Genomic DNA, 25,585 nt, shown 5'->3' with positions numbered 1-25,585 from the left:
GGGCCCCAGTAGCTGTACCCCTGCTTTGTTGGGACAGAGGCCCCGGCGACCTACTGCCTGGGACCCAGCAGCTGTACCCCTGCTTTGTTGGGACAGAGGCCCCGGCGGCCTACTGCCTGGGACCCAGCAGCTGTATCCCTGCTTTGTTGGGACAGAGGCCCCGGCGGCCTACTGCCGGCCTGGGTGTCAGAGCGCTGTCACTCACCCTTCGTCTGGACACCCATTTCTAGCACAGTCCGCATCTGTGCCTGGCTTGTTGTCAATTACTCTTCAAGAACTAGGTTCTTTGCCGTAACTTCCTGCTGGCGTTCCTTTCCGATACAGGTGTTCCAGGTCGCTGGTCCTTTGTACCTGTGCCATCCTGGTCTAGTTAATTGTCTATGTACAGTTGAGCCCCTGAATACGACAGCTAATATTTTAAGAAAATATTTCAACTATATACTTACATCTTGATCCACAATCTATAAGGAGACTATCCCCTTTCAGAAAGCATGAATCTCCTCTTCAGTCTCCTCATGGCTGCCTTCATCTCCTGTTTCCTCAGGGTGTAGATCAGGGGGTTCAGGACAGGAATGATGACAGTGAAGGTGATGGAGACAGCTCTGTCCATGGGGAGGGCGGAGAAGGGCCGGGCGTAGACGTAGATGCAGGGCACGAAGTGCAGGGTGACCACCGTGATGTGGGCGGTGCAGGTGGAGATGGCTTTCCTCCTGCCCTCCCCAGAGTGAGACCTCAGCATCATCAGGATGACTGTGTAGGACACAAGAAGCAGGACGAACCACAGGGTGGTGACCAGGCCATTGTTGGAAATCATCAGGAGCTCAAGGACAGCAGTGTCTGTGCAGGCGAGTGTGAGGACCTGGGGGACGTCACAGTAGAAACCGTCCACAATGTTGGGTCCGCAGAAGGGGAGGGGGAGCAACAGGGAGATCTGCACGATGGAGTGGACGAAGCCCCCCACCCAGGAGGCCACTATTAACCCAATGCACCGCCCCCGACTCATGATGGTCACGTAGTGCAGGGGCTTGGAGATGGCCACGTAGCGGTCAAAAGCCATCACTGAGAGAGAGAAGATGTCTGCGCCCCCGAGGAGGTGGAAGAAAAACATCTGCGTGAGGCAGCCACAGAAGGAGATAGTCTTTCTCTCCGAAAGAAGGTCCACCAGGACCTTGGGGGCGGTGATGGAGGAGAAGCAGATGTCCAAGACGGAGAGGTTGCGGAGCAGGAAGTACATGGGGGTCTGGAGGCGAGACTCGCAGCTCACAGTGACCATGATGGCAACATTTGCAAACACAGTTGTTACATAAACTATAGATAAAAGGAAAAATAGGAGTGCACTCAGCTCTTGAGATCGGGTAAGTCCACAGAAGATAAATTCCGACACCCTGGTGTGATTTTTCAAGGCCATTGGATGACATTTATTCCTCCAGGTACAGCTTTGATGGAGAGGAGAATGGCAACCCACTCCAGTATTCTTGCTGGAGAATCCCATGGACAGAGGAACCTGGCGGGCTACAGTCCTTGGGGTCACAATGAGTTGGATGCGACTGAGTGACTAACACACACCTACAGCTTTGAAGGAAACAATGACATTACTGAAAAAATTAAATCAAGCAAAGTTTTACCTCTCATGCAGAAATTGGACATACATAATGAAAAAAGACCATATATCTTGGACTTTCCTGGTGGCAGAGAGGATAGGAATCCATCTGCCAATGCAGGGCACATGAGTTCGATCCCTGTTCCTGGAAGATTCCACATGCCACAAAGCAACTGAGCCGATGGGCCACAACTGCTGAACCCCATGCGCCTAGAGCCTGTGCTCTAGGAGGAGAGAAGCCACTGCAATGAGAAGCCTGAGAGAAACTCTCTGCAACTAGACAGCCCAGAGGCAATAATGAAGACCCAGTGCAGCCAGAAATAAAGAAAGAAAGTAATCAGCAGTGTGCACACATCAAAAGAGTAAATTAAAAAATCACATATCTTATTCTACGTGAACTTGCTCTGTTATCTGGAAAAATCACTCGTTTCTACTTGCTTCAGCTCCCCGACTAGTACAGGTGGTAGGCTTGTTTCCCTCTTGTCTTCAGTGGGGAGTCTTTGGGTTCTGTTCAAGTTGATTCTAGAAGTTTCTGAGGAAAGGAACTTAAGGAAGGTTTCGTATAAGCAGTTGTGGATTCCCTGTATCTTCATGAGCCGGAGCCACAACTATCGAGCCTGTGCGCTAGAGCCTGGGAACTGCAACCAATGAGCCCACGTGCTCCTGAGGCTTGAGCACCCTGGAGCCCCTGCTCCACGCCAGGAGAAGCCACGCCCTGCAGCCAAGAGTAGTCCCCGCCCACCGCAACTACAGACATGCCCGCACAGCAACGAAGCCGGCACAGCCAAAAATAAAAATCAGTTAAAAAAATTGAGAATAGTTAACTCAGCCTTTGAGAAAAAAGCCATCCTCAGCCTTAGCTGAGTTATCTGAAACCACCATAGACATAGGTGGTCCCTATGCCCAGGGATGCCCAGCTGAGATGCCTCACGCTTGGTTTGTGTTGAAACCAGCTTTCAGAGCCTTGAGAAATTATGTGGATAAATAAAAAACATACGTTGCCTTTCATTTGCTCCGGAGGATATGGCTACTTGTTGGTCTTCTCTGGTGACTCAGATGGTAAAGAATCCTCCTGGAGTATGGGAGACCTGGGTTCGATCCCTGGGTTGGGAAGATCCCCTGGCGAAGGGAATGGCAACCCACTCCAGTATTCTGGCCTGGAGAATCCCATGGACTGCACAGTGCACGAGGCAGCAAAGAGTCTGACGCGACTGCGCGGCTTTCACTTTGTTTTCCCAGTTGATTCAGTCTTTGTGGGGATGGTCACCTTTACAGCATGTACTGATTAAGTAGCACATTTTATCCAAGAGACTTACCTGAGTCACCCATCCTGCAAGGAATTTAGACACTTTGTCGAATCTCTTCTGAAAATGCTACTTTCTTCATGTCTCTCATGCATTCCCTTAACTTCATCCTCAGTTAAACCCTTATCATTTCTGCTTAGATTGTTGCAGGAATTCCCTAACTGGTCTTTTCTTTGGTGTAGCCATCTTTAATTCATCCTCTTTATTGTTTCAAGAAATATTAATACATAAATATTTATAAGTCACAAATGGGCTCATTTATTCCTTTGCGGGAGATCTTGGTTTGATCCCCGGGTCGGGAAAATCCTCTGGAGAAGGAAATGGTACCCCACTCCAGTATTCTTGCCTGGAAAATCCCATGGACAGAGGAGCCTGGTAGGCTACAGTCCATGGGGTTGCAAAGAGTCGGACACCACTGAGTGACTTCTCTCTTTTTATTCTTTTGTTGAAAATTTTCAATGGCTCTCTATTGTAAACAGAATAAAGATCAAACTCCTCTCTTTTTCTTTTTATTGAAGTATAGTTGATTTACAAAGGTTGTGTTAGTTTTAGCTGTACAGCAAAGTGACACAGTTATACATCTATCTATCTGTTTATTCTTTTTCAGATTCTTTTCCCTTATAGATTATTACAGGATAAGGATTAAACTCCTCTTATTGCATCCAAGACTTTTTCCCACCTTAATTATTATCTTGTGCTCTGTTTCCTTTGATCCTATTTCAGGTCTTTATTTATTTGCTTATTTTTTCAGAGCTTTAAACATTATGCAAACTCTTTCTGGCCCACAACTTTATAAAAAAAATCAGTAAGATACTTTTAATTTACCCACTTTTATTTCCTATTATCAGAGAAGTGTATATCCTTTTCTGACCACCAAAAACTCTCAAATTATACAGACTTTCAAACTCCGAAAAACGAAATCAGCTCTGAATTATTCTACAACATTTAACAAGCGTCTAAAGCTGAAACCTAAATGTGATGACAGGATTTTATTAAATCTTGGCGAAGCCCTGTGAGTAAAACTTCAGATTAGCCTGCAAAAGCCAGCACACATACAAATCAGATTTCCTCTCCCTAAATCATCGCTGTTTTAAATCCCGTCTTGGCTGTTACAGTGTTGCCTTTAACCTGCAAATGTCAAGGTCAGTCGGAGGTGAGGGCCATGTGGTCTTAGGGAAGAGAATAAGAGAATGAGGAAAATATTTCCAAATCTCAGAGGACAAGTACTTGAGGAGAAAGTAAAAGAACTGCATGATGCATGCTTTTTGCCACATTTTGGAATATAAACTCAAATCCAAAGTCTTCTAAGAAGGCTGAGCACGGAAAAAGATGAAGTGTTTAGAAATTAACAAATAGTTTATGTATTTCAAGGGAAATTCATGCCCTCGTAGGCAAAGGAAATCTATATCCTGCAGTCTACAACACAGAGCGTCACTTTCAGTGTGTTAGGGGAGATTTCTTGGAGGAGGTGACGTCAGAGACGATTTCGAAGGACTGGTATTACTAGAAGGGAAGGCCCACAGTTTTGGATCTGTGTTCCTCTTGTTCTCCCCACCTACCATGCCCTCCCACTCTCATGATCTTCTCATTGATGAGCAGTGATCTTTCAGACTCCAGGAGCTGGTGATGGAAGGGAAGCCTGGCACGCTGCAGTCCATGGGGTCGCAAAGAGTGGGGCATGACTGAGCGACTGAACCAAACCAATCTTTCAACACTCAGGTCCAGAGTCTCCTCTTCTGTGAACATTTTCCTGATGTCCTTTTATGACGCATAATTCCCTGCACTGACTTCTCTTCTGGCACCTATAACAGGTATTCCATCTAATTTCTTCTGTCTCTCCTCACTTCAGTATATTTCCTTGTTATATCTCAAGTCCATCCTGTCTGCTCAGTATTTTATTTATCCTAATGTCATCAAAGCTTTCCTTAGTCTGGGTCACATGTTAGGTGCTCAGTAGTTTTTTTTTTTTTTTTAATTAATGAATAAACTTCACTGGTAAGTGCACATCCTGATTTACAAGCCTTGGCATCAGATTGTGTGTGAATGAGCAAAAAGGATCTAGACAAACATAAGAAACCCTTTGTTAATGTCTTTGACTTGGCCTTAGGGATAGAGAGATTTGTTTTCTGCTCCAGGCTATAAAATAGCTCTGCGACCTTGAGAGAGTTCTGTGGCCTCTCTGTGCCTCTGCGCCGCAGTTTGAGAATGTAAGAGCAGTCTAGAATGATGCAGTGTTATGTACCATCCAGTGTGATGCAGTGTTGCTGCTGCTAAGTCGCTTCAGTCGTGTCCAACTCTGTGCGACCCCATAGACGGCAGCCCACCAGGCTCCCCAGTCCCTGGGATTCTCCAGGCAAGAACACTGGAGTGGGTTGCCATTTCCTTCTCCAAGTGATGCAGTGTAAGACAGTCTTAAGAGCTTTGGAGGAGCATCAGGACTGGAATTCTACCACTTCCTCCTTTGTCACTTGGAGCAAGTCCTTTACTTTCCTTTGATTTTCCCCTCTGTAAATGGGGAAGCAGAACACTTACTTCAAGGGGTAGCACAAGGAATAAACTATGACTATCTTTGTGTAAATTACCCAGGACGTTCCAGTAATAGGCATTCCAGCCACTTGTTTCTCCCACCCCACTGCCTCTGCCAATCCAAACAAACAGTACCTTCCCTGAAGGGTTACTTATGAGGGTGTGTGTGTGTGTGTGTGTGTGTGTGTGTGTGTGTTAGTCACTCAGCAAAATGCTATTCAATAGAATGGCTTCTCTTTGAACCAACTTGCTTATTATTGTTCCAATGAACTTGTGTGAATTAGACAGAGGCTTTAGTGCTGAGTCATCAGGTTTGGAAATAAAACTGCCTCTGGAGCAAAGACAAAACAGACCCATTGAGTCACAGGGAATGTACAGATATGAGGTTGCCTTTGAAACCTCCATGGTTTTTTGAGAATTTGGGGTTAAGATCACCTTTTTAACGGAAGCACCCATGTTGTGGAATCTATGATCCACATGGATCCCTATGGACAGACCCTAAGCTGGAAAAAATTCTACTGCTTTTATGCAGCTCAGTCATTCCATCAAATACAAACTGCTTTCTCTCTTACCAAGCTGACTCCATCTCTGTAGCTTCTTAGGAAGAGACTCCTGCTTTCCCAATATTTAATATCACTTGCTTTTGGTCCCTAGAGTTTTCAGCTCTTTTTGCAGCATATGATACACGAGGTATATTTTGCATGCTCATCTGTGTAATCCACAGTGCGTCACACCCCGGCAGCTCGATGTCCTTACCTAAGTCCTTCAGCGTCCAGGCAGGAATCCGCACATTCAGAGACTTGGCGGCTGGGTCTCAGTGTCTATGCGGCTGGGGAAACAGCACGTTAGAAGGTTAGTTATTCTGGACGTCAACCTCTTCTCTTCAACCTTCATGCTGGGAAAGGCAGCCTCAAGGAGTCACGTCATCACGGCTCTTCTCCTTCTCCCAAAGTGCCCCTGCTGAGCTCACTAGTCCCTCAGGACCAAGCTTGATTTGAGAATTAGTAAAGGGAGTTTTATTGGATGTGAGTGTGGAAACAGAATGGACATTCTTCTGCTACTGTTGGAGTTCCAGTGGGCCTTATTATACAGTTTCCAAGTCATTACTGCACATAAGTCCGCACATACATGAAAATGTCCAATTTCTATGCCTTCCAAAGTCTTGCAAGACCCCAGACAACATAACTCTACATACGTTAATATTGTGTGAGTCTCCAAGTTTTGGGGAAACATTTATATAAAGGTATAATGTCAATACTTTGGCCACCTGATGCGAAGAGCTGATTCATCAGAAAAGACCTTGATGTTGGGAAAGATTGAAAGTGGGAGGAGAAGGGGACGACAGAGGATGAGATGGTTGGATGGCATCACCGACTTCATGGACATGAGTTTGAGTAAACTCCAGGAGTTGGTGATGGACAGGGAGGCCTGGCGTGCTGTGGTTCATGGGGTCGCAAAGAGTCAGACACGACTGGGTGACTGAACAACAACTAATGTCATGGGATCATTCATTCTCAATGTGGGTATGATGCCCATGGGGGCAAAAATTGGTTCTTGAGAGCCAAAAAAATCTTGGATGTTTTAGTGAGGTGTGCTTCTTCAGACAACCTCAGAACACAAAAAGAGGTATGGTGTGTCTTTGATATTAAATTTTCTTGAGGGAGAGTAATTAGGAAAAATATCTAAAAAAGCTCTTTTAAGGGGCAATAATTTTAGAAAGCTTGAGAAGCACTGGCAGTATGATTAGGATTCCTGCGGGGAGCGAGCTCCGTCCCTGGCAAAGGTCATGAGGAAGGAGGCTCGGCATACGCAAAGGCGGATCGAGCCTCAGGAGTCTCCCTGGAAATTCTCGAGCAATCTACCCCCAAAACCAGAGTCTGCCTACTTTCTGCTTTGTGCTCTCACCTACACCTCTGACTTTACGGGGGGCTGTCCCCCACTACCTCTCTCTGAAAAAAGAGTTAGCTTACACCTCCAGTTAATAATTCCTGGGTGTGACAGTGTTTCAACCTACAAACTCCTTTGGAAGTCCTCTAGCCTGCCTGAATAGGTTTTTTCTGGCCACATGTGATTGTTCAGAGCCTCCCAACTGTGAGAGGCAGGAGATGTTCTAAACTGTCTAAACACAGATTCCTTTGAGCAGTTAAAAGATTGATTAGAAATTGTATTGGTGAAGGGTTTTTCACTTGTTGGGCCAGTGTTTGCTGCTAAGTTTCCATATCCCTTACCTGCTGTGTCCCTGGCAGTGTATTGATTAATATAATTGGTGTAAGTAGTAGCTTTAATGTTTGTAACCTGGGACCCTTGAGTTAATTCTTTTTCTTGTTATAGCCCACCACACCTTTGCTCTGTAGGAATGCAACTTTATCTAATGCTTTTGGAGGGTGGCTCCTGACCAATCACCTTTAGAGAAAAATAAGTTTTCTGAAGAAAAGGTCTTAAAATGTTAACAGGCCTCCGGGCCAGAAGATGATGCAAATCACCTAAGCTTTTGCATATGATAAGTTTGCAGGAAGAAAGCCTGGCTTGCTGCCTGACTCTACCCCTTCCCCCATTATCCTCTATGCATAACTTAAGGTATAAAAACTACTTTGGAAAATAAAGTGCGGGCCTTGTTCCCCGAAACTTGGTCTCACCATGTCGTTCTTTCTCTTACCTTCTGGCTGAATTATTCAGCCTCTTTTCTCCACTGAATTTCCTCACTGAGCTATCCTTATTTCAGCCTCTTTTCTCCACTGAATTTCCTCACTGAGCTATCCTCATTCTATTACTCTTTATATCCTTAATTAACGTTTAATCAAGCAGTTGTTTCCTGATCTTTGCCTACGCCGTCTCTCCTTCGAATATCCTGGATCAGCCGGGGCTGGTCCCCGGCAGATTCCTGGCCTAATGTGTCTGTCTTGTAAGACTCAGAGAAGATCACAGATGTGTGGTCATCTATGAGGACCTTTTTAGCTAAATATTAACTGATCATAAACATTTGCAAAAAATTGCTGTGTGTTGCAATTTCCTCAGCTTCCTTATTTCCCTTGGCCTATTTTTTTTTTAATTGATGTTTAGTTGTTTTACAATGTTGTGTTAGTTCCTGCTGCACAGCAAAGGGAATCAGCCACGTGTGTGTGTGTATATATAAACTCTACTCAATGTGGTAACAAAAAGGATAACCCTAACCCTAACCACATTGAGTAGAGTTCCTTGTGCTGTACAGTCGGTTCTTGTTAGTTAACTTCTCATTAGTCATCCATTTTACACGTAGTAGGCATGGCGGTCCCGATCTCAGTTTACCCCGCCTCCCTGCCCCTTGGTGCCCATGGTTTGTGGGTACACGTGAACTTACTGGTCTATTTCTGAATGACTGCTGGAGGCAGAAGGGTGGGATTTGATGTGAGTGTATAAACAGAAAGGAGATTTATTGTCTCCTTATATATCTACTTTCTTGGAATCCTATTCTTGGAAGAGAGGAGGTTTATAACACAGACCCAGTGGCTATTCTTAAATGGCTCCGTATGCCATATGTTGTGTTTTTTTTCCTTTCCTGGTACACAAAATGGGCCTTGAGTGAGTCAAACGTTACTTCTTAGGTAATTTTTTTTTTTTTTTATGCCACACGGATTTGTCCTAAATTGTCTGTGCATATGTAGATGAAAACTACAGGTTTGCTCCAGCTCTGAGAGCTCTGGGGGTGAAATGGAAAGTGGGGATGGAAGGAAGAAGGAAGCTCAGGACAACATAAAATAAAAGCGCATTTTGTGCAGATACATCCCCAAACTATTCAAGTCCTTTTGAGACTAATTTCAATGTAAAGAAAGTAGAAAGAACCGGAGGACAGGGAATATTTGGTCTATTTCTAGATTAGTTCATGCATACATCTGACCCAAAATATATTTCTTCTCTTTTCTCTAATTGGTGAAATATATTGAAGATTCTGTACTCACAATATTAAATCAAAAAGTGATTACTTTAATAATCAACTGGAAATAGCAGTCATTAGAGAGAAAATATGAGAAATACATGCATCCACATTCTAAGTGTGTGCTAAGTCGCTTCAGTTGTGCCCAACTCTTTGTGACCCCATGGACTGTAGCCCCCCAGGCTCCTCTGTCCATGGGATTCTCCAGGCAAGAATCCTGGAGTGGGTTGCCTGCCCTCCTCCAGGGGATCTTCCGGATCCAGGAATTGAACCCTCCTCTCTTGTGTCCCCTGCATTGGCAGGTGGGTTCTTTACCACGAGTGCCACCTGGGAAGCTATATATATATATACACACATCTGGAGACATAAGAGACGTGGGTTCAATCCCTGGGTTGGGAATATTCCCCTAGCAACCCACTCCAGGATTCTTGCCTGGAGAATCCCATGGACAGAGGAGCCTGGCAGCCTACGGTCCATAGGGTCGCAAAAGTGGGACACGACTGAAGTGACTTAGTATGCATACATGCAGCACAGGCGTATTTGGCAACAGAGATGCAGATCATAGGGAACATAGACTGTATGCCTGATTAATGCCAGGAGTCGTGTGTGCCTTTACAACCATAATCCTCTCCACATTGATCACGTTTCATCCTCGAAACCACCTTGTAAGTAGACAGCGTTATTTCCAAACCACAAATGGTAAAAGTGAGGACAGATAGCACTTGGGTTATTGATTTCAGCTTTATACCACATACTTCTCCCCCATCCCCAGCCCGAGAGTGGATGTTCAATCTCATCCCTCCCTTTTGTTCTTCGAGTCTGTCTAACAGAGCTTAGTGGCTGTGATGTTCAATCTCATCCCTCCCTTTTGTTCTTCGAGTCTGTCTAACAGAGCTTAGTGGCTGTGACGTTCAATCTCATCCCTCCCTTTTGTTCTTTGAGTCAGTCTGTCTAAAGAGCTTAGTGGCTGTGACGTTCAGTCTCATCCCTCCCTTTTGTTCTTTGAGTCAGTCTGTCTAAAGAGCTTAGTGGCTGTGACGTTCAATCTCATCCCTCCCTTTTGTTCTTCAAGTCAGTCTGTCTAACAGAGCTTAGTGGCTGTGGTGTTCAATCTCATCCCTCCCTTTTGTTCTTCAAGTCAGTCTGTCTAACAGAGCTTAGTGGCTGTGGTGTTCAATCTCATCCCTCCCTTTTGTTCTTCAAGTCAGTCTGTCTAACAGAGCTTAGTGGCTGTGGTGTTCAATCTCATCCCTCCCTTTTGTTCTGAGAGTCTGTCTAACAGAGCTTAGTGGCTGTGGTGTTCAATCTCATCCCTCCCTTTTGTTCTGAGAGTCTGTCTAACAGAGCTTAGTGGCTGTGGTGTTCAATCTCATCCCTCCCTTTTGTTCTTCGAGTCAGTCTGTCTAACAGAGCTTAGTGGCTGTGGGGATATGCAGAAATGGCGGTGGACAAAGACTAGCTGTCTCTGATTCCCAGGCTCGTAGTCTGAGAAAACCTCAAACTAGGCTCACATTAGATTTCGGGTCTCAATCTGACGGCTCATCTGAGTTTATTGCTCTCAAAAGGCCCAAGCCTCCTCTGCAGCCTCTTCATGGCTGCCTTCATCTCCTGGTTTCTCAGGGTGTAGATCACGGGGTTCAGCATGGGGGTGACGACCGTGTTATTGATGGACACAGCTGTGTCCACGGGCAGCGTGATAAAGGGCCGGCAGTAGATGTAAACACAGGGCACGAAGTGAAGAGTCACCACCAGGACGTGGGAGGTGCAGGTGGAGACAGCTCTGCTCCGGCCCTCCCCGACGTGGGATCGCAGCGTGACCAGGGTGACGGTGTAGGACCCCAGGAGCAGGAGGAACCACAGCAGGGTCACCAGCCCGTTGTTAGAGATCAGGAGGAGCTCCAGAGCAAAGGTGTCGGTGCAAGCCAGTCTAACCACCTGGGGCACGTCGCAGTAGAAGGCATCCAGGGTGCTGGGGCCACAGAAAGGGAGCGGAAGCATCAGGATAACCTGGACAGTGGAGTGCAAAGCGCCACCCACCCAGGAAGCCACCACCAAGCCCACCCACACCTCTCTCCTCATGATGGTCACGTAATGCAGGGGCTTGGAAATTGCGAGATATCTGTCCCAGGCCATCACAGACAGGAAAAAAATATCCGCCCCTCCAGCAAAGTGGAAGAAAAAGATCTGTGCCATGCAGCCATTGTAGGAGATGGCTTTCCTCTCTGATAAGAGATCCACCAGGAACTTGGGAACGGTGACGGATGAAAAGACGATGTCCAGGATTGATTTGTTCCGCAGGAGAAAGTACATGGGGGTGTGGAGGTGGGACTCCCAGGTGATGGTCACCACGACGAGGGCATTGCCCAGCACGGTTGTGACGTATACAGCTAGGAAGATGACAAACAGGAACAGCTCCAGTTCCCGGAAGTGAGTGAGTTCCAGGAAGACAAACTCCCTCACGTTGGTGTGGTTGCTCTGGCCCATGATGGAGAGCACGCTCTCCCAGGTCTCCCTTTGGAAAAGATACGTCAGGGTGAGCAGCATGGTGCCCTAAGGCAGCAACATCATTGATCACATAGTGCGTTTTTTTTTTTTTGCTTTGTCTTGTTTTTAACTTTTTATTTTGTAATGGAGAGTAGCCGATTAATGATGTTGTGATAGTTTCAGGTGAACAGCAAAGGAACTCAGCCCTGTATATACAACAACTCATTCAACCCTCAAGGCCCCTCCCATCCAGGCTGCCGCCTAACACTGAGCAGAGTTGCACGTGCTCTACAGTTGTGGCTCAGTCACTAAGTCATGTCCGATTCTTTTGGACCCACGGACTGTAGCCAGACTCCTCTGTCATGGAATTTTGCAGGCAAGAGTCCTGGAGAAGGTTGCCGTTCCTTCTCCAGGAGATCTCCTCAGCCCAGGGATCAAACCCATGTCTCCTGTGTCTCTTGCTTTGCAGGCAGATTCTTTACAACGCACCCCCCCCACCCTGGGAAGCCCTTAGTTGGCTTGGTTGGGCCCCAATTACTATTTTCAAATAATGCTGCTCTCAACGTTTTGTAAATCCATTTTTGTGTGCCTATGAAAAGCCAGACATAGACATACTGGGTCAAAGGATACGCTAATTTTCTAATTTTAAATGATGATGAAGATATTGTAAAGAAACAGCGTAGGGGCCAGAGGGGCAGCTGCCTACGCTGAAGGACACAAGCTCCCGAGTCTGTGCCTTCTGGAAGCTTGAAACTGTGGCAGTCCAGAAGCAGATACGCAGTCCATTTCACTGGTATCAAAAACTTTTGCATCTCTTACACTCTCACAGGGAGAATGAATTGTGTACTGGTCAAGTGCAGAAAGAGGCTTCCCTGATGACTCAAGTGATGGAGAATCTGCCTACAATGCAGGAGACATGGGTTCAATCTCCTGGAGGAGGAAATAGCAACTGACTCCAGCATCCGTCCCTGGGAAACCCATGGACAGAGGAACCTGGCTGAGCACGCACGCGCATGCACGCACGTGCATGCATGCACATATATGCACACACACATATGGAGGTACTGTTTTGATAGTCTTATACTTAAGCTTTGATAGTCTTATTCTTCAAGTTAAGATTTAAAACAAAAACTCCAGCTATGAAAGCAAGATAAACAGATTCTAAACTGTACCTCATCTGTTAAGTTCCAATGTCAACTCATTAGGTGATACTCAATCTGTACAATAAATTATGAACCTGGGAAAGAAGCAAACAGCCTAACTCTATTGTATTTGTGTTTGAATACTTGATTTCTTTTTATAAGTAGATACTATGAGCTGAAGTAAATGATAATACTTTTTAACTTCTTAGGGAGATGGAATACTGAAGATTTTGTCATCTTAAGAACATAAACATCAAAAAATAAGCTAAAATATTAGAATAAAGTCTAAGTAATTTTTGTTTTACTTTTGGGGAAGAGAAGAACTTTGTAAGCATTACAAAGAAGATGATTAGATTTGGCTAATTAAAATATGAGGATGAATTGAGAGAGTGGTATTGACATATATACCCTACCATGTGTAAAATAGATAGCTAGTGGAAAGATGCTGTATAACACAGGGGGCTCAGCTCAGTGTCTGTGATGACCTACAGGGGTGGGATGGGGGCTGGGAGGGAGGCTTAAGCGGGAGGGGATATACGTATACAGATAACTGATTCACATCGCTGTACAGCAGAAGCTAACACAACATCGTAAAGCAATTAGACTCCAGTAAAAAATAAGGAATTTCCATGTTTTGGAAAATAAAAAACTTGAGAAAACAAGTTTTGTATACGTGAAAAATAAATAAAATAGGCTTAATGTTTTAGATATATAGAGTTCTAATCATTTAGTAAGAAATAGATATTTTAAAATAAAAATGGGTCATGATTCAGAGAGAAGTAGAGTTGGTCATACCATTCATCAAATAAGCACAAATTAAAAGTGTGGTGAGATACCACTTCTCACCTAGAAGATCGGCCTGTGAAGAAGTGATCCATTGTTGGCATGGATATGGAGAAAGAGACACCTCCATCTGTGGTTAATAGGAATGTATACAGGGACACACTTTCTGAGGTCATTCTGGAAGCATGTGTCAAGACAAAATCTGCAAATCTTTTGAGTCAAAAATTCTACTCCAGGAATTAATGCTAAAATGTGAATAAACAAAATGCTTAACCTTATGAGTACAAAGAAAGGTCATCACAGTGAAGTTTAGAAGAGATTAGTTTAAATTACTATCTGATTTATGAAATTGGTTCAATAAGTTATGGCACTATAGAGTAATTCAATATTTGCAGCCATTCAAATTTATAATGTAGAACTTTATTCTTAGATGTGGTAAGATTCTTTTTTAATAAAAGGTTGAAGCACTGAATATATCACATAATCTTATTTTTTGGAGAAAAACTACATGCCTAGAAGAAATCTGGAAAGATGTATACCATTATCTGTGGGTAATTGGATTTCGGTAGTTTTACTTTAAAAAGATATTCTATTGTTTCCTATTTAAAGAAATGACTGTAGGCTCTCTCTCACCTTCAAGATGCCCCATACTCTGCCTGTGGAGGGTTTTTCTCTAAATATATCCACTCCTTACCAGTCAAAAAATAAAAAGACTGTAAATGGCTTCTAATCTTAAAAATCAGGAGAAGAATCCCTCATACACATAATTACAACTTGAAGTAAAAGATTTTTTCCATTAATTTGAACTCTGATGTTATGCTCCTCGTATTTTTCTTTTCCTTCTCTGTAAAATTGTCCTAAGAAAGATAACTTGTTAAGGAAAGAGGGATGGGGGGGGTGACAGTTCTAATTATTCTTTTGGGGTGTTCTGGGTCCATGAGGCATTGGCTGGAGCCATCTAGGAATCTAGGACCCACCAAATCAGATCTCTGGAAAATGAGATCAAAGATACTTACTGCTGGCTTCTCTTTTGAATTTTGGCCCAGACGGTATTAGCGTCTGTCTACAATGTGGGAGACCCAGGTTTGATCCCTGGGTCCGGAAGATCCCCTGGAGAAGGAAATGGCAACCCACTCCAGTACTCTTGCCTAGAAAATCCCATGGATGGAGGAGCCTGGTAGGCTGCAGTTCATGGGGTTGCAAACAGTCAGACACGACTGAGCAACTTCACTTTGCTCCTCTTAAAAGGTTTTGGACAGACGATCAGGCCCAAGATCGAGCTAACGTTGAATGGTGGCCTTTCTGTCTCGTAACCTCACAGTTGCCTTGTAGAACTCAGTTATCCAACACTTCTTTTTGAATGGATGAATGAATGAATGGGTGGCTAGTGCCTGATACGAAGTAGTCACCCAACAAGAAATCATTCTTCTTTACTCATCTCCAGTCTCATCTAAACTTCCCTCTCTCACCCCTTATTCACTTTTGCTTCTGTGCAAATCAACTAAATGCCAATTCACAGGAGAGTACCTTGTAAACTTCAAAGCGTTATATAATATTATCATAATGCTAACGTCCTTACATCATCCTGTTTCTTTTCCTGCTCCCAGCTAGCTTTTAATCACTATTTCTTTTTTAAAGAAAGGGACTGTGCTGGTTACTTTCCTAAACTTTGTAGATGCTCAGTAAATGTTTTTAGAAGTTTTTAAAAAAGAATTTTACAGTAGTCCTTCTTTTTAAAAAATTTTTTTTGAAGAATAATTTCTTTACACTGTTGTGTTGGTTTCTGCCATACAACAGTGTGAATCAGCCCTGAGTATACCTATGTCTCTTCCCTCTTGAGCCTCCCTCGACCCCCTACCCCATCCCACCCGTCTAGGTCATCACAGAGCACCAGGCCGAGCTCCGGGTGCTATAGAGCAGATTCGCACCAGCTCTGTTTTACACGTGGTTGTGTATATATCTCAACGCTACTCTCTCGTCGGCCCCACCGTCTCCTTCCCCTGCCGTGTCCACAAGTCCTTCCTCTATGTCCATCTCTCTATTCCTGCCCCGCAAACAGGCTGTACAGAATGTTTTAATACAAACAATAACCCAATTTGAATGTGTCTTGAGAAGCCTAGTATTTCACCTGAGAAGCAACAGACTTTAATCAGCCGGAGGCGTTTGGTTGTACACGACACACCTGCTTCAGGGTTTCCCGTGGAATGCGCGTGGCCGAGTCCCCGCACTGCTCACCCGAAACCGTCACAGCACACCCGTGGTAACTGCTTCTATATTATCACACAAAAGAAAAGGTAAAAAAAGAATTGCGCATGGATATTCTATTTTTCAGGGACTGGACATGGAACACTATCCAAATCATAAAATTACACACGTGCCACGCTGAAGTTGCCTGCTGTTGTGCCTTCAGGATGCCCTTACCTACCTTTGCTTTAGAAAGGGGAGCCGGCCAGGTTCCCCATCTTCACCCAGACAGACGCATCATCTACATTGCTCCCTGAGACACGGGATCGGGAGTCTAACGATGTAGCAGTCAGCATGGGGAATAGTGTCAGGTATTTGTAGGAAAAGTACTTTTCACTGGAGAAGCTGGCAGCTGCAGATGCAGTGGGAGTTATTAAAGCGTTACTAAGCAACATGTATCTCTATTGGAGTTTTCCGATCTAGCTTCCTGTTATTGCTTTCTTTGTAGTTAAACTCCACTGGGGTCTTAGAGCATACTCTGCATGATTTATGAAAAGAATAAAACATTTTATGGTCCAGAATGTGATCTGTCCTGGTAGATGTTCCATGTGAGCTTAAGAAGAATGTGTGTTATGCTATTGTTAGATGAAATATTTTATATTAATTAGCTCCCATTGATTAATGGTGCCGTTCAGTTCAACTGTATCCTTACTGATTTTCTGCCTATTGGATCCATCAATTGCTGATAGAAGGATATTGATATTTCCAGCTATAGAGTGGATTTGTCTATTTCCCCCCGTATTTCTATCAGTTTTGCCTCTTATATTTTGACATTCTGTTGCTAAGTGTATACACACTAAGTATTGTTGTGAATTCTTTGACAGTTGACCCCTTTATCATTATCATTATGAAGACTCTTAATCTCTGATAATTTTCCTTGTTGTAAAGTCTGCTTTATCTCAAATTATTATACCTATTCCAGCCTTCTTTCTGTGTTATCTTTCTCCTTTGCATTACTTTTAATCTATCTCTGTCTTTGAATTTAAAGCTGATTTCTTACAGAAAACATATAGTTGGTTCCTTTAAAAAAATGCCCTCTATACTGTTTTATGTTTATGTATTTGTTTTTATTTTGGATATTACATTATTTTATGGATATATAATTGACATCAGTTCAGTTCAGTCGCTCAGTTGTGTCCGACTCTTTGTGACCCCATGGACTGCAGCATGACAGGCCTTCCTGTCTATCACCAACTCCCAGAGTTATGCAAACTCATGTCCATTGAGTCAACATTCTATGAATTTCAGGTATACAAAATAATGATCTGATATTGGTAAATACTGTGAAGTGATGATCACAAAGAGATGGAAATTTAACACAAATTGCATATATGTATAGAATTTAATTACCACATCTTTTTTTTTTTTTGCAAAGTAGATGTGATAATTAAATAGTAATCAACTTCAAATGAGTGGTGGTGTCAACTTGGCAGATTTAAGAATGAAGATGTGAGAGCATAAGTGACGTCCACCAACTGTCAGAGTTGGCGACCATTGGAATTCAAACCTCGGTCATTGAAAACTGTTCACCTTGCTGATTATATCAAAGAGCAACTGTGAAGTGTGTGGCCCAATGCTCCGTGAACAGCAGACAGTCAGGAAACACTAATCCTTTTACCTGCATCGTGGGGAGTGGTGGAAAGCATCTTGGGGCCTGATCCTTCTTCAGTCAGATAAACACACCTAAACTGATAAAACAGAAGATTTGCATTGGTGTGCAAGACCCAGGATGTTTTGCATATATTACCTTATGTAATCAGCTCTTGCCAGTTTTCAATGTCTTAAAATTTGTGGCCAAGTTTGAGCTTGACCAGTTGGGTTGCCAGTTTGGGTTTGACAGGTGTCTCGGCTGTGAGAATGAAATGGCATAAACTGATACCAGCGCTCTTTAACCTGAGTTGAGTCAGACGGTGAGTTGGGACGTTTGTCCGTGAGTGTTCCCCCTCCGGGTCTGGACCTTGTCCTCTTTCGCTGCGGCATCTCCCTTTATCTTAGGTGCCTACAGATCTTAGCTTTCCTTTTAAGATCCTTTCTGAAGAAATGACCATGAAACTTAAAGAATATCCTTTTTTTAAAAAGGAAACATTGGCACTTTAAAAGGGGACCAGCCTTAAACAAACAGATGAATTTCAGAATTTCAGGCAGTAAGGTGCAAATAATGTGGACATTAGGGATCTCCCTGGTACTGAGAATATATTCATACATGCTCAGTCGCTCAGTTGTGTCAGACTCTTTGCAAACACATGGACTGTAGCCCTCCAGGCCCCTCTGTCCATGGAACTTTCCAGGCAAGAATATTGGGGGGGTTGCCATTTCTCCCAACTCAGGGGTCAAAACTGTGTCTTTGGCATTGGTGGATTCTTTAACACCGAGTCACCCGGGATATGCTGCTTACTAATTCTTTGGCGAGGGGTCTAAAACAGGCAACCTCCTCAGAAATGTTTTCTTTTAAAGTTTGTTTTTTTTTTCCCCTAGGAGCAAAGTTTCAAACATGGGTCAGGAGACTCACCAGAGGATGCCATTAGAGGAGCAGAAGCAGAAAGGGGAGAATTTGGGTTGAGCTTATAGGAAGGCAGGAAAAACCAGAGTCGTGCCCGGAAAAGAAATGTTAAAGAAGTTCCTGCATCTGACTGAGACTCAGAGTTCCAGGAGGTCATAAACGAGCCTGGGTGGTACATAGTCACACAGAGCAAATACCAGCTGATGGTGGGCAGCCACTCCCAGCCAGTCTGTCCCCGAACAACTTTATATTTTCATTTATTATTCTTTGGATACAGTCTAATCAGGCAAATGTAGCTGCTTCCAGTCCCCAAGCTGCACTCTGAGACAGAACACTTGAAGCTCATTTATCCTTCCTCTTGATGCTGGGAGTGTGTGTTTGTGGGCAGATACTTGAAGTGAGGGGGCTTCCCAAGTGGTGCTAGTGGTAAAGGACCTACCTGCCAATGCAGGAGGTGCAAGCGATGTAGATTCAATCCCATGGGCTGAGAGGATCCCCTGGAGGAGGGCACGGCACCTCACTCCAGTGTTCTTGCCTGGAGAATCCCATGGGCAGAGGAGCCTGGCAGGCTACAGTCCATGGGGTTGCAAAGAGCTGGACACAACTGAAGCAACTTAGCATTCATTCACTTGAAATGAGAAGACAAAAAGAGATTGGAGAGAGGCTGTAACCTCTAAGAATTTCTCTTCCAGAAATATTAACCTGTTAATATCCACAGCTCTATGCCGGGGCCCAGCCCCGGTGGATCCAGGGAATTCGAATCGGGGACGGCGTCGGCGAGGATCAGGAAACAACTGCTTAATTAAACGTTAATTAAGGATATAAAGATATCCTTTATATATAAATATATAAAGATAATAGAATGAGGATAGCTCAGTGAAGAAATTCAGTGGAGAAAAGAGGCTGAAATAAGGATAGCTCAGTGAGGAAATTCAGTGGAGAAAAGAGGCTGAATAATTCAGCCAGAAGGTGAGAGAAAGAACGACATGGGGAGACCAAGTTTCGGTGAACAAGGCCCGCACTTTATTTTCCAAAGTAGTTTTTATACCTTAAGTTATGCATAGAGGATAATGGGGGAAGGGATAGAGTCATGCAGTAAGCCAGGCTTTCTTCCTGCAAACTTATCATATGCAAAAGTTTAGGTGATTTGCATCATCTTCTGGCCCGGAGGCCTGTTAACATTTTAAGACACTTTCTTCAGAAAACTTATTTTTCTCTAAAGGTGATTAGTCAGGCGCCACCCTCAAAAGCATTAGATAAAGTTGCATTCCTACAGAGCAAAGGTGTGGTGGGCTATAACAAGAAAAAGAATTAACTCAAGGGTCCAAGGTTACAAACATATAAAGCTACTACTTAAACCAATCATATTAATCAATACACTGCCAGAGACACAGCAGGAAAGGGATATGGAGACTTAGCAGCAAACATTGGCCCAACAAGTGAAAAACCCTTCACCAATACAATTTCTAATCAATCTTTTAACTGCTCAAAGGAATCTGTATTTAGACAGTTTAGAACATCTCATGCCTCTCACAGTTGGGAGGCTCCGAACAATCACATGTGGCCAGAAAAACCTATTCATGCAGGCTAGAGGACTTCCAAAGGAGTTTGTAGGTTGAAACACTATCACACCCAGGAACTTTATTAACTGGAGCTGTAAGTTAACTCTTTTTTTTCAGAGAGAGGTAGTGGGGGACAGCCCCCCGTAAAGTCAGAGGTGTAGGTGAGAGCACAAAGCAGAAAGTAGGCAGACTCTGGTTTTGGGGGTAGATGCTCAAGAATTTCCAGGGGGACTCCTGAGGCTCGATCCTGCCTTTACATATGCCGAGCCTCCTTCCTCATGACCTTTGCCACGAGTGGAGCTCCTCACCACCGGTTCCCGGCAGCTCTAGACAATAGGGGAGGGATCTTCCAAGTCTATGGTTAGAAGGGCATTTAGGCAGCTGGTTCTCTACTGCTGCTGCTAAGTCACTTCAGTCATGTCCGACTCTGTGCGACCCCATGGACAGCAGCCCACCAGGCTCCCCTGTCCCTGGGATTCTCCAGGCAAGAACACTGGAGCGGATTGCCATTTCCTTCTCCAATGCATGAAAGTGAAAAGTGAAAGTGAAGTAGCTCAGTCATGTCCAACTCTTTGCGACCCCATGGACTGCAGCCTACCAGGCTCCTCCGTCCATGGGATTCTCCAGGCAAGAGTACTGGAGTGGGGTGCCATTGCCTTCTCCACACCCTTCCAAATGATTAGTTACATTTACCCCTTGAATGTTTCTACAAAGGAAGGATTTGCAAAAAATCCACAGCTTCACAAATTAATCACTCTCTGAGGTGTCAAAGACACATTCTTATTTACATTTTCTAAAAGCAGAGGCAATTAATCTCCGTCCCAGTCACCAGACCCTGAGATTCATTGTTAGCCACACTGTAAGGAAATAATATAAACACCATACTCTGCAAAAGCCAACATTACTAGGGACAGTGAATAATTCATTTATCAAACAGATATTTGATATGTCCCTAGTGTGTGCCAGACACTGTGGTAGGTTCTGAAAGAACAATACTGAACAAGAGTCGGTAACTGTCCCTGAGGAAGTTGTAGACTAGTGTAAGGGCTTCTTGGTGGCTCAGTCGTAAAGAATCTGCCTGCCAGTGCAGGAGACACAAGAGATGAGGTTCGATCCCTGGGTCGGGAAGATCCCCTGGAGCAGGAAATGGCCACCCACTCCAGTACCCTTGCCTGGGAAATCCCATGGACAGAGGAGCCTGGAGGGCTACAGTCCACGGTGTTGCAGAGTCGGGCACGACGCCCCCAACTCTGCCCCGCTGCCATCCACAACCAAAAGACTTCTTTCCTACACGCCTACGAGATAATACATCTATATTGCTTTAAGCCACTAGGTTGGTGGTAATTAGTTACAGCTGTGATAGTAAACTCATACTTGCAGATTCTTCAGATAAAATGATGTACATGCTACATTTTATTCTGCTTCTGGGTAGGGCTCTCATGAGATCAAATGGAGGGTCTAGAGTCTATAAACTGAACAAGTGAAGGTGAAAATGTTAGTCGCTCAGTTGTGTCCGACTCTTTGCAACCCCATGGGTTGTAGCCCGCCAGGCTCCTCTGTCCATGGGATTCTCTGGGCAAGAACACTAGAGTGGGTTGCCATGCCCTCCTCCAGAGGATCTTCCCAACCCTGGGATTGATGCCAGGTCTCCAGCATTGCAGGCAGATTCTTTACTGTCTGAGCCACCAGGTACCTCATACAAGGTTGTGGTTGTAATACCCATTGTGAGAATGGGTATTACAGGGGAATAGGGGAATAGGCTACTTGGGGAATTTCTTTTTGTTTTTCTGAAGTAATCGCTTTCTCTTTTTTAAAAATTAATTTTTATTGGAGTTACTCTACAATGTTGTGTTTCTGCTGTACAGCAAAGTGAAGCAGTCATATGTTTACATGCATGCTAAGTCTCTTCAGTCCTGTCCGACTCTGTGTGACCCCATGGACAGCCCACCAGACTCTTTTGTCCATGGGATCTCCAGGCAAGCATACTGGAGTGGGTTGCCATGCCCTCCTTTGGGGGGTCTTCCCGACTCAGAGATCAAACCCACGTATCTTACATCTCCTACATTGGCAGGCAGGTTTTTTTAAATCACCAGCGCCATCTGGGAAGCCTGATATATGTACATATACCCCCTATTTTTTCGGATTTCCTTCCCATTCAGGTCACCACAGAGCACAGAGTAGAGCTCCCTGTGCTATACCATAGGTTGTCCTTTCGACGATCCATGGTGGGGTCAGTAGACAGATGACCAAGTGCAAAGGTGAGAAAACATGGAAGCAGTGCTTCCATTTTCAAGATGCACACCAACATGTCACTTACCTAAAGACACAGGCAGAGGCTATCATGCCAGGTCTCTGGCAGTTTGGAGACATACGTCTTCAGTCATGACCTAGGAAAACACTTTCTTTTCCCCCAGCATCTTCCACAGGGCATCCTTGATCTCTTTGTTCCTCAAACTGTAAATGAGCGGGTTCAGCATGGGGATCACCAGTGAGTAGAACACAGACACCACCTTGTCTCTGCCAAACGAGTAGCTGGAGCTAGGCCGCAGGTACATGAAAAGGGCTGTCCCAAACAACAGAGTCACCACCATCAGATGCGAGGCGCACGTGTGGAAGGCTTTCCTGCGACCTTCCACCGAGCGGATCTTCAGGACGGTAGCCACTATGTGACCATAAGAGACAAGAAGGATGAGGAACGACGTTCCCCCAACAACGGCCACCACGAGGAAATTCACCACTTGACTGGAGAAGGTGTTGGAGCAAGAAAGTGCCAGGACTGGTGGGAGGTCACAGAAGAAATGGTCGATGAGGTTGGGTCCGCAGAAAGGGAGCCGAAATATGGAACTGGACTGGACCAGGGAGCTCAGGAAGCCGCTGACATAGGCTCCAAACACCAAGCGTGTACAGAGGCCCTGGGACATGACGGCGGAGTAGAGCAGGGGGCTGGAGACGGCCGCGTAGCGATCGTACGCCATCGCCGTCAGCAGGAAGCACTCGGTTAGACCTGCGCCCACGAAGAAGAAGAACTGAACGGCGCAGCCCAGGAAGGAAATGCTCTTTCGTTCCCGGAAGAAGTCGGAGAGCATCTTGGGAGCCACTGCGGAAGAGTAGCAGATGTCGACGAAGGACAGGTTGCCGAGGAAGAAGTACATCGGCGTGTGTAGACGGGTGTCACCTCTGATCAGAAAGATGAGGGCCAGGTTCCAGGCCAGGGTCACCAGGTAGATGCCCAGGAAGGTCACAAAGAGGAGGGCCTGCAGTTGTGGATGGTCTGCAAACCCCAGGAGGATGAACACGGTCACCGACGAGCCATTCCAGGCCCTAGACGTGGACATGTTTCCCATGGACGACGACAAGATGCAGACCTGGGATCACAACAATAACCCACAGGACAAATGATGTCAGCAAATAATTATTAAATGCATAGGAGGAAGGCAGAGTATTACAGACAGTTACATGCGTGCGTGCTAAATCACTCCAGTTGTGTCTGACTCTTGGTGACCATTTGAACTGTAGGCTGCCAGGCTCCTCCATCCATGGGGTTTTCTAGGCAAGAATACTGGAGTGGGTTGCCATTTCCTCCTCCAGGGAATCTTCCCTACCCAGGGACTGAACCTGTGTCTCCTGCATTCCAGGCAGATTCTTTACTGGCTGAGCCATCGGAGAAGCCCACAGAGAATTACAACACAGAGAATGCAAAGATTTTCTCTTTCTCTTTCCCTTAGAAGGCAAATGTCTTAAATATTTGCTTTTTAATATAATACAGAGTGGTTTACATGAGCTTATGCTTTGGATTCAGACTCTCTGGGTTTAACTGCTACGTCTACCATTTGGTAACTGTGTCACTTTGGGTGAGATGGCTAACATCTCTAGACTTCAGTATCCTTTTAAAATGTGTGGGACTTCTCTGTGGTCCAGTGGCTAAGACTCTGCACTCCCCATGCAGGGGGGCCTGGGTTCAAACCCTGGTCAGGGAGCTAGGTCTCCTATGCCACCGCTCAAGAGCCTGCATGTTGTAGTTAAGACCCGGGGGAGCCAAGTAAATAAATAAATATTAAAAAAAGGTGACAGTGCTTACTTCACGTGTTTGTTTTAAGAATAAAATAAGCCAACATGTATAAAGTGACTGGCACCTAGTAAGTCCTCAAAGAAAGTTATTATTAGGACAGCTTCCTGTGCCCCAGGTGAATCATATCATGCCCTGAGCTAACTATTTACCTAGCATTGTTCCAGTTTCAATATTGGAACGGAGAAGCCAACAGAGGGACAGGGCTCAGCTATTTAGATGGGAAACAATCTGTAAGGCATTTAAAATGTTTTTAATCCAAAGGATTAGGCCAGATGTGCATAGAAATGCTCTTAATTGTCTTCACGACCCAGATAATCATGATGGTGTGATCACTGACCTAGAGCCAGACATCCTGGAATGTGAAGTCAAGTGGGCTTTAAAAAGCATCACCACGAACAAAGCTAGTGGAGGTGATGGAATTCCAGTTGAGCTATTTCAAGTCCTGAAAGATGATGCTGTGAATGTGCTACACTCAATATGCCAGCAAATCTGGAAAACTCAGCAGTGGCCACAGGACTGGAAAAGGTCAGTTTTCATTCCAATCCCAAAGAAAGGCAATGCCAAAGAATGTTCAAACTACTGCACAATTGCACTCATCTCACATGCCAGTAAAGTAATGCTCAAAATTCTCCAAGCCAGGCTTCAGCAATATGTGAACCGTGAACTTCCTGATGTTCAAGCTGGTTTTAGAAAAGGCAGAGGAACCAGAGATGAAATTGCCAACATCTGCTGGATCATGGAAAAAGCAAGACAGTTCCAGAAAAACATCTATTTCTGCTTTATTGACTATGCCAAAGCCTTTGACTGTGTGGATCACAATAAACTGTGGAAAATTCTGAAAGAGATGGGAATACCAGACCACCTGATCTGCCTCTTGAGAAACCTGTATGCAGGTCAGGAAGCAACAGTTAGAACTGGACATGGAACAACAGACTGGTTCCAAATAGGAAAAGAAGTACGTCAAGGCTGTATATTGTCCCCCTGCTTATTTAACTTCTATGCAGAGTACATCATGAGAAACGCTGGACTGGAAGAAACACAAGCTGGAATCAAGATTGCCGGGAGAAATATCAATCACCTCAGATATGCAGATGACACCACCCTTATGGCAGAAAGTGAAGAGGAACTAAAAAGCCTCTTGATGAAAGTGAAAGAGGAGAGTGAAAAAGTTGGCTTAAAGCTCAACATTCAGAAAACTAAGATCATGGCATCTGGTCCCATCACTTCATGGGAAATGGGTGGGGAAACAGTGGAAACAGTGTCAGACTTTATTTTGGGGGGCTCCAAAATCACTACAGATGGTGACTGCAGCCATGAAATTAAAAGATGCTTACTCTTTGGAAGGAAAGTTATGACCAACCTAGATAGCATATTCAAAAGCAGAGACATTACTTTGCCAACAAAGGTCCGTCTAGTCAAGGCTATGGTATTTCCTGTGGTCATGTATGGATGTGAGAGTTG

The 25,585-nt window shown here is 44.7% G+C and overlaps 3 protein-coding genes across 3 annotated transcripts; all 3 read right to left on the bottom strand.

Moving 5' to 3' along the window:
- Positions 1 to 472: 472 nt before the first annotated feature.
- Positions 473 to 1,408, bottom strand: LOC147358868 (olfactory receptor 4D9-like). The gene has a single exon (XM_086341845.1). It carries the CDS (start codon positions 1,406 to 1,408, stop codon positions 473 to 475), a length of 936 nt encoding a protein of 311 aa, XP_086197971.1.
- A 9,464-nt stretch (positions 1,409 to 10,872) lies between these two features.
- On the bottom strand, positions 10,873 to 11,848 carry OR4D6 (olfactory receptor family 4 subfamily D member 6). The gene has a single exon (XM_086341844.1). The coding sequence runs from the start codon at positions 11,822 to 11,824 to the stop codon at positions 10,880 to 10,882; it is 945 nt and encodes a 314-aa protein (XP_086197970.1). The 5' UTR covers positions 11,825 to 11,848; the 3' UTR covers positions 10,873 to 10,879.
- A 10,022-nt stretch (positions 11,849 to 21,870) lies between these two features.
- LOC147358866 (olfactory receptor 5A1-like) lies at positions 21,871 to 24,273 on the bottom strand. The gene has a single exon (XM_086341843.1). The coding sequence runs from the start codon at positions 23,397 to 23,399 to the stop codon at positions 22,443 to 22,445; it is 957 nt and encodes a 318-aa protein (XP_086197969.1). The 5' UTR covers positions 23,400 to 24,273; the 3' UTR covers positions 21,871 to 22,442.
- Positions 24,274 to 25,585: the final 1,312 nt, after the last annotated feature.

Source organism: Bos grunniens, chromosome 15, assembly GCF_055505025.1.
Source record: "Bos grunniens cultivar Pamir isolate PY7600 chromosome 15, Bosgru_T2T1.0, whole genome shotgun sequence".
In the NCBI taxonomy this organism is placed as follows: domain Eukaryota; kingdom Metazoa; phylum Chordata; class Mammalia; order Artiodactyla; family Bovidae; genus Bos; species Bos grunniens.
This window is presented reverse-complemented; position numbering and strand designations above follow the sequence as displayed.

Bases quoted from the DNA above. Each gene is read 5' to 3' on its own strand.
- LOC147358868 (XM_086341845.1), bottom strand. From the start codon at position 1,408: ATGGCCTTGAAAAATCACACCAGGGTGTCGGAATTTATCTTCTGTGGA.
- LOC147358866 (XM_086341843.1), bottom strand. From the start codon at position 23,399: ATGGGAAACATGTCCACGTCTAGGGCCTGGAATGGCTCGTCGGTGACC.
- OR4D6 (XM_086341844.1), bottom strand. From the start codon at position 11,824: ATGGGCCAGAGCAACCACACCAACGTGAGGGAGTTTGTCTTCCTGGAA.